General features: G+C 44.0%; 1 protein-coding gene across 2 annotated transcripts; it reads left to right on the top strand.

Moving 5' to 3' along the window:
• The first annotated feature begins 286 nt into the window (after positions 1 to 286).
• On the top strand, positions 287 to 7375 carry LOC134573222 (secreted frizzled-related protein 2-like). 2 transcript variants are annotated; one of them, XM_063432819.1, is made up of 4 exons: positions 287 to 1402; positions 4263 to 4802; positions 5185 to 5262; positions 6136 to 7375. In XM_063432819.1, the coding sequence occupies exons 2-4, from the start codon at positions 4310 to 4312 to the stop codon at positions 6438 to 6440; spliced, it is 876 nt and encodes a 291-aa protein (XP_063288889.1). In that variant the 5' UTR covers positions 287 to 1402; positions 4263 to 4309; the 3' UTR covers positions 6441 to 7375. The 2 variants fall into 2 exon arrangements, with proteins under 2 accessions (XP_063288889.1, XP_063288896.1); XM_063432826.1 differs by lacking the exon at positions 287 to 1402 and having other exon boundaries at positions 3762 to 4802.
• The last annotated feature ends 1241 nt before the right edge of the window (positions 7376 to 8616 follow it).

The following is an 8616-nucleotide window of genomic DNA, read 5'->3' as shown; positions in this document are numbered from 1 at the left end:
CACAGTCAGTCATAGAGAATGATTGTATGCAAAGATTCTCTATGGCAGAATTATAGAAGTGCATGCGTCTATGGCTCCCAATGACTCTCAATGTGGATGACATCATAGGATGACATAACAGAGGAGGAGGTTGCAGTAGAGCCGAGGGAGACTTAGCGCTGGAGAAAAGCGGAGTAAAAAATATTTTTTTGTTTTTCTTTCATTTTTTTGACATATGTGGGGGAGGGGCCTACAACGAAATAGCGACATTAAGACTATAGCATTAGGAATACAGATATTTATTCCTAACACTGCAGTGTCCCTTTAAATAGGACAACCTGTATTCCAGAACTGAATATTGAACTTTATATATTGTATTTTGTAACTCAATGATTATTTCTCATATATTTTATACAGAAATCAGAAGACTGAGAAACAGCATTGTTATTATTATTATTATTATTATTACCACTCATATAGCGCCAACATATTCCACAGCGCTGTACAATAATTTAGAGGGGATGTTTGACAACACGCAAATGACATATAGAGTATAACAGAGAGAAGATGTGAAAAAGGCCTTGCTCAAATAAGCTTACAATCCGTGAGGACTTGACGTAATCTTTACTAGTTCAAAATATATGTGTTCTTGGCTTCTGATTTCCTGATTTTTGCTTTTTATTTAAATGTTGCTGTTCTTGCAGTTATCTACCTTCTACACAAAGGGCGTGTGAGAGATAGTCTTTCCCAAACAATACATGCAGATTCTTGTTCAAATCCCAAAATAAATTAACCCCTTCAGAGTTGTAAATATGCTCCACTAAATGTGAATCCAAACGGGATCACTTATTAAAGAGCGCATTGCGGAGCGTTGAAGACCAAGTACTAAATGTAATCGCCAAGTGGGGATTTTGGAGTACGTTTTGCAGTTGAGTTTTGATTTCACTGCTATTCTCTGTTTAGTGAATAAACCCCCGATTTAATCGTACCCATACATAGCTCAATGTGTATGGAAGTATGTGTTTCCCCCTCGTTCCTCGCACAAGAAACCTTTCAGGTGGTGGAATTTGTTTTATTTAATATCCACCCCGCCTGAAAATGTAAATGACAGTAATCCAGGGAGTTTCTGAATGTTGCCTGGGGCAGTGCAGCGTCGCAGACCATCCGGTGTGTGCTGGATAGTAATTACTGGCTGCGTTTCACATCCCCCCTCATGCTAAACCTGCCAGTCCCACAGCTGTACGATCAAGACCCAACACATCTCAGCGGATCGGCCTCACAGCCTGCCATTTCCCAGTCGAAGTCGGCTTGATGTTGCTTTGCCCTGTAAAAGCCAGGGAAGTTTCTGCATTGCTTGACTACAAGACCCGAGAAGAACCTCAGGGAGGCCCACTCCAAAGCTTAGTGAAGTTTGCACAATAAGGTAATTTTTTTATTTTTATTTTGCACACATTTTTATGTGAATCTGTTCAGCATGCTTCCCATCGCCCAATTCATTTAACCCTTCTAACAATGAGATTGGTGGGGTAACAGTTCCCCAGGCAATGCTCCTGTCCTAGAATAGGGGTGGACAACCTTCGGCACTCCAGATGTTCTGGACTACGTCTCCCCTAATGCCTGATGCTGCAGCACCCGGGCTGAAAGAGCATACTGAGAGATGTAGTCCACAACTTCTGGAGTGCCAAAGATTGCCTTTCTTAGTACCCCACAGGGTGTCATGCACAGTTTGCAGAACTCCAAAATAAGAAATAAGAAAAGCACTTAAGAATCTGGTTCCGCCCAAACCAGTATATATGCAGGAAGGTTTACAAATAAATGCCACCAGTTTAGAGTCTCTTCATAATCTATATACCAGACACGCCTGGTCTGAGATACCTGGGTTAATAACACACTCTCAAACGTAGAGCTATACCATGCCCATAACCAGGTTAAGCATGTACCAAACCCTACTTCGGACCAGACATCTAAATACTAGCGAGTTTCACATCACCTGTAACAGGCTAGGATACAACGTTTCCACAAATCTGACATCTGACACAGTCCTGATTGATTTAACTATAACTAAGCTCAAGCACAGTTCAGCCTGTGTGGTTAGGTATTGGCAGCCTGTGTGGTTAGGTACTGGCAGCCTCTGTGGTTAGGTATTGGCAGCCTGTGTGGTTAGGTATTGGCAGCCTGTGTGGTTAGGTATTGGCAAGCCTGTGTGGTTAGGTATTGGCAGCCTGTGTGGTTAGGTATTGGCAGCCTGTGTGGTTAGGTATTGGCAGCCTGTGTGGTTAGGTATTGGCAAGCCTGTGGGGTTAGGTATTGGCAGCCTGTGTGGTTAGGTATTGGCAGCCTGTGTGGTTAGGTATTGGCAGCCTGTGTGGTTAGGTATTGGCAGCCTGTGTGGTTAGGTATTGGCAGCCTGTGTGGTTAGGTATTGGCAGCCTGTGTGGTTAGGTATTGGCAGCCTGTGTGGTTAGGTATTGGCAAGCCTGTGTGGTTAGGTATTGGCAGCCTGTGTGGTTAGGTATTGGCAGCCTGTGTGGTTAGGTATTGGCAGCCTGTGTGGTTAGGTATTGGCAGCCTGTGGGGTTAGGTATTGGCAGCCTGTGTGGTTAGGTATTGGCAGCCTGTGTGGTTAGGTATTGGCAGCCTGTGTGGTTAGGTATTGGCAGCCTGTGTGGTTAGGTATTGGCAGCCTGTGTGGTTAGGTATTGGCAGCCTGTGTGGTTAGGTATTGGCAGCCTGTGTGGTTAGGTATTGGCAGCCTGTGTGGTTAGGTATTGGCAGCCTGTGTGGTTAGGTATTGGCAGCCTGTGTGGTTAGGTATTGGCAGCCTGTGTGGTTAGGTATTGGCAGCCTGTGTGGTTAGGTATTGGCAGCCTGTGTGGTTAGGTATTGGCAAGCCTGTGTGGTTAGGTATTGGCAGCCTGTGTGGTTAGGTATTGGCAGCCTGTGGGGTTAGGTATTGGCAAGCCTGTGGGGTTAGGTATTGGCAGCCTGTGTGGTTAGGTATTGGCAGCCTGTGTGGTTAGGTATTGGCAGCCTGTGTGGTTAGGTATTGGCAGCCTGTGTGGTTAGGTATTGGCAGCCTGTGTGGTTAGGTATTGGCAGCCTGTGTGGTTAGGTATTGGCAAGAGCGGGCACTTTCGGTCTGGGACGGCTGTAGGTCCGTTACACAGAGAGATTTAGGAAGCTCACACCTGGCAGGTGAGCACAGGATATTAAAAGGTTTCATATTTAACCCATTCTGCATTCCTGGCATTGTCTCATCTCAACTTCCATCATGGGCAGGAAATCTGTTCAAATGTCTCTACAGACATGGGGCGATGGACAAATAAAACTCCCAGAGAGACGTATGTATTTATAATAATTAGCAAACATGGTAATACAGGCTGAAAAGTACCCAGTCCATCAGTTTCACCCCTTCTCATATCTCATTACTATTTCTATCCAAAATAAGACAAAACTCCAATCTGAAGGGAATTCATATTTTGCCAAAATTGGGAAACAAATTCCTTCTTGATTCTAAAATGACCCTCCGATTGCTCCTGGGATGAACCAACTGTTACCCCACATATTAACTATTATATTCTTAAATATTCTGTTACCAAACAAGCAATCCTTACAGAACAGGATTTAAAAAAAAATCCACATCTTTATAGCCCATTGTAAGGAAGGACCCATTTTCTCTGTAGAACAATGAGACTCCCAATCACTGTAAATGGACAGAGAGCCAGATGTAAATGGACAGAGAGCCAGATGTAAATGGACATTTACATTTGTGGCCTATAGGGATAGGCCATGGTATGTACGCGGTTTGGTATAAAGTAGTGATGGTGCCAGGTCTCATTAATATGCTGTATTTTTTCACACACACAATAAAATATCAAAATGTTTTGCAGAATTGTGGAGGACTGACAAGAGGATGGCAAAGTTATTCAATATTGTCGATTTGGGAAAAAATCCTCAGTTATTTTTCCAAATAAAAAAACATGGGATTGGCATTTAAAATGATTTTATCAATCCTTCTCAATTACAAGTTTAGAGGACAAAACCCAACATCAGTGGATTTAACTGCTGGATTTTGGAAACTTAGCGAATAACTCTCCAGATGATTAGGCTGCATTTCTGTGTCATCCTATTATTAGAGTTCTGTAGGAGGATTTTATTTCAGCTCTTACTATGTAGAGGGAAAACAGGTTCTAGTAGAGGCTGGCTGAGGGTGATAATATTTTGCATTGCCAGTTGTCTGATCCAGATGTTCTTTGTTTATCATTGTGTTGTTTTACCTCTAGTGGGAGCTTTTGCTGTTTGGTAAACCCAGATCTCTCCCGGATCCACGATGAGGTTCCTCATGAGCGTGTCGCTCTGGGTTGGCATCATGCTCTATGTGTGCCCTGCTGGCTCCTTCCCCTTCCTTCTCACCCAGCTGAGCACACGTAAGAGCAGCTGCAAGGCCATCCCCAGCAGTATGACCCTGTGCCACGGGGTTGGCTACAGCGAAATGCGTCTACCCAACCTACTGGGTCACGACACCATGAAAGAGGCGCTGCAGCAGGCTGGCTCCTGGGTGCCGCTTCTCACCAAGCAGTGTCACACCGACACCAAGAAGTTCCTGTGCTCCCTGTTTGCTCCCGTCTGTCTGAGTGAGCTGGAGGAGGCCGTGTATCCCTGCCGATCCCTCTGTGAAGAAGTTCGAGATGGATGCACCCCCGTCATGGCTGCATTTGGCTTTCCCTGGCCCGAGATGTTTAACTGCACACAGTTCCCTCCAGGGAATGAGCTCTGTGTGCCCCCTGCTGGCACAGATGATAAATCCCATGTGACAAAGGAAGGTAAATATAAATCAGTATCTTCCAATGTTTTAAACAGAACGGTAAACACTCAGATAATTACAAGATGATTTATAAGTGGTGCTAGATGCACCATCACCACTTCAGATCAATGTTTTATTAGAAATATGTTCAGTTTCACTTTTCTATAATTTATATTGCTGTTTTTCCACTGATGGTGGTGGTTGTTTGCGGCTTGTTTTTTAATATAGTTGTGGTGTCACTGAACGAGCATTATTGCACACAGTTTATCAGAATGGGTTGACCTTGGTCACTACAACCTTTCGGACAAACCTTACATACACAGAAACCCGGGTAGTTTGGCTCTTTATGGTGGATGTGCATCGAACGTGTGCATTCTAAAAATTCTCTCCTCTGTCCCCAGAACTCCCGTGTGCCGCCTGCCACAGCCTTGGAGACACCGAAAAGGAATTCCTGCAAGACTACTGCTCCAAGGATTTTGGTGAGTGGGTACATGTCACAGATCAATGTGGGGCTGAGGAGTGTTCTGTCTACATTTCCCCAAATAGAAATGAGATATAGACTCAAAAGCAAATAATCCCCTTGACTTGCGCCACTTAACATTCCCCACCAAAATTCAGTGGAAGTATCACCTGACGGAGCAGAGCTGGGATTCATCAGGGGGAGCCAGTGATAGTCCTTATATAAGCCTCCAATTCTTGTAGCAGAGGTAGAGAGTGTCAAAAGCTGCACAGGAGGGCTCCATATAGCTCCTAAATCATATCCCCATGTACTTTCACTAGTACACCATTAATCCCCCTCATTCTCAACACATTGGAACGGCTGTGAAACATAATGTGGGCCAGGAGATGCCCAATACCATAACTTTCTAATGTACTTTAAAAATAAAAGAAGTGGGGAAGCTCAAGTTTTGGGTTCTCAAACCCTCTGCCCTATCCACTTAGGTGCCAGACTCACATACAATGAGATACGTTCTTTGTCTTTCTGTTTTACATAAGTTTGGCTAGTAAAATAACATCGACATCAACTATAATCCAGAGGTTCCCTGCTATCTACTGATTCCCTTGAAAACTGAAAAATAAAAACGATTTAACTTCCCTAAAAAGAATCTTTTGTGGCTAAATTTGTTTCAAATTGGCACTTCTTTCAGAGTGAAATCATTATACCTGTACTTAGACTCATTATAACTGTAGGAGAAACTCTTCTGATTGTAAAGGAGAGTGAGTCAACCGACTCTCTGAAACATTGACTACAACAGCAAAAATAGGCAAATTAAATTCAGGTTGGATATATTATTATCACTAGCTGCTCTTGTCACCTGTGTCTTATATTTATTCTGCTCTGTATTTTCCAGCTTTGAAGATGAATATTCGCTCAGTAACTACCTCGGAGGGAGATGTTATGGTGATCCCTGAAGTTAAGAGCAGGACAACTTACAAGGCAAAAGGCTGGTCTGATGAAGAAATTAAGAAGACTGTACTTTGGTTGACTGATGGTGACAGCTGTATCTGCCAAGATATCCAGGAGCCAGGGGTTACTGTGCTGGTTTTAGGACACAGGATAGATGATAGACTGGTCATCTCCTGGGTCAGGAAGTGGCAGAAAAACGAGAAGGAAACAAAGAAGTTTTCAAGGACTGTACGAAAGCTACAGTGCTAGAAATAGGGAATGACGAGGTCCTTCGATGGGATGTGTGTCGCACATCTTGATACATTTCTGAGGATACATTATAAACAAAAGCCCAACTCATGCCTACAGCCCACTCACTAGCTAAACTGAGGTGCTGTCGTCATAAAGATGAAAATTGGAACTAATACATTAACCAACCAGGCCTCTCCTTGTCCTGACAGCTTGGATTACTCTTAACCTTGCCCATAAGACTTGTTGAAGAACATATCGTGGCCATTAATTAGTTTGAGTCCTAACAGAAGAAATTTCTGGATGTACAAGTAATATCACGATAAGAAAACAGCCCATAGCATTAAAAATTGTCGCTCTGTGATTTCATCCTGAAAATATTAATACATAGGTCTATAAACGAGGTGATTCCCCACCTAGAAGTCTCTTCAATGCTGAGGATCATGATTGCAGCAGACTTTCGTATCATTTATGATTTCCCTTCTCTGCAATTGTTGACCAGAGAAGTTCCCCGTTATGTTTTATTATGCATCATTTTTATACTCACCCGCTAGGATATTACACATAGATGCATGTCCTACTCAGCCTTTTACATGGTCTCTATACTTCACTTATGCCCCAGACAGAATTATTCTAATTCAAAAAAATAGAATCAAACCACCCAGGTGCAGCATACAGCAAATACAAAAAAAGGGAAAAATTATCTTTCCAGAATTATTATAATGTTCCTTTGGTGAGGTAGTTGGGGCGACCTGTGACAGCTGTACCAATGGATGTCTGGGATTAAAGCTTGTGCTTTGTTTAAAATACCCAGCCATCTAACCAACAGTTTTTCCATAATGTTTAGAAACTTATCCTGAGCTGGGTGTACAGATATTTTACCTGGCGATATCGAAAATGGAGGGAAGCTGATTTCTTCTCAACAAAGCAAATAAACGACATCATAAAACTCTGAATGTATATTTAATTTTGTTTACCATTACGGAGGGAGCAGCTAATAGAGAATATTGAGAAAAACATATCAATGAATCACTGATGGCAATCAAACAGCTCTGACCAGAAACTAAGCAGAATTTCCCTAAATAATTACCCCTCACATCCTACACCAAGCATGTCAAACTCAAAGGCTAATTCGGGCCAAATAAACAAGGTTAAAGTTTATGTGGGCCACAAAAAAAAAAGAGAAACACAAACTAAAATTACTTGTATCGTACTCACGCAAACAATATGTAATCCTGGGTACATATATATAATTCACTCAAAAGCTTCACCTCAGGTTACTTACTATCTCAGTAGTAATGCCACCGTCTGAAGTGTCCGCTCTGCTCGCTCCCTCATTCCCTCTGCAAACAGCAGTCTCAGCCAGGTAGGTAGCCGCACTGTCCACTCACTCGCTCCCTACTCCCTCTGCAATCTCCAGGCAGAGTAAGGTGTGGCTGCACACTCCACTCCCCCTATGTCTCTCTCCCTCCTTTCATCCATGTCTCCCCCACGTCCCTTCCATGTCTCTCCCCCATGTCTGTATCCCCCCTTCCATTCATGTCTCCCCCCCAACCCATTCTATCCAAGTCTCTCTCCCCCATTCATATCTCCCTCCCACACCCTTCAATTCACATCTCCCCCCCATCCCGTTCATATCTCTCTACCCCCCCTTCCATCCCTATCCCCCTCCCCCCCCCCCCATGTCTCCCTTCATTCCCCTTCTATACATACCTCCCTCCTTCTGCTCTGGCACACAGCTGTTTCTCTCACGGAGCCGGCACCCGAGGTGATGGTAGCACCGGCTTTGCTCTGCCCTATAGATAGGTCCCCCTGCCTGCTGTTTCTCACCTGACATAGCAGGGGAGGAGAACCTCTCACTCTCTGGTGGCACGCAGTGTCATACTGAGTGCCAGGTAGCCACATAACACCCGGCGCTCCTACGCAGAGCGATTCCCCTCCCAGTGTACTGTGCGTGTGGTTCTCTTATGAAGCCGCACGCTAACTGGGGCAGGCCGAGATGGACGCAAAACTCACATGTCAATCTGACAAGTGATTTTTGCACCACCCTGATTGGCTGGGCTGCAAAGAAATTCATTGTGGGATGCATGTTGGCTGCGAGTTTGACATGCTTGTCCTACACTGTCCCAGGGGCCGGATGGTGACAGTTTGTATTTTGTGACTACATGAATGTTAAGAATAAATAACTGGTGCAGGA

The sequence above is a fragment of the Pelobates fuscus genome, chromosome 1 (genome assembly GCF_036172605.1).
Source record: "Pelobates fuscus isolate aPelFus1 chromosome 1, aPelFus1.pri, whole genome shotgun sequence".
Lineage (NCBI taxonomy): Eukaryota > Metazoa > Chordata > Amphibia > Anura > Pelobatidae > Pelobates > Pelobates fuscus.
Note: the sequence above shows the minus strand (reverse complement) of the source record. Positions and strands in the feature narration are given on the sequence as shown.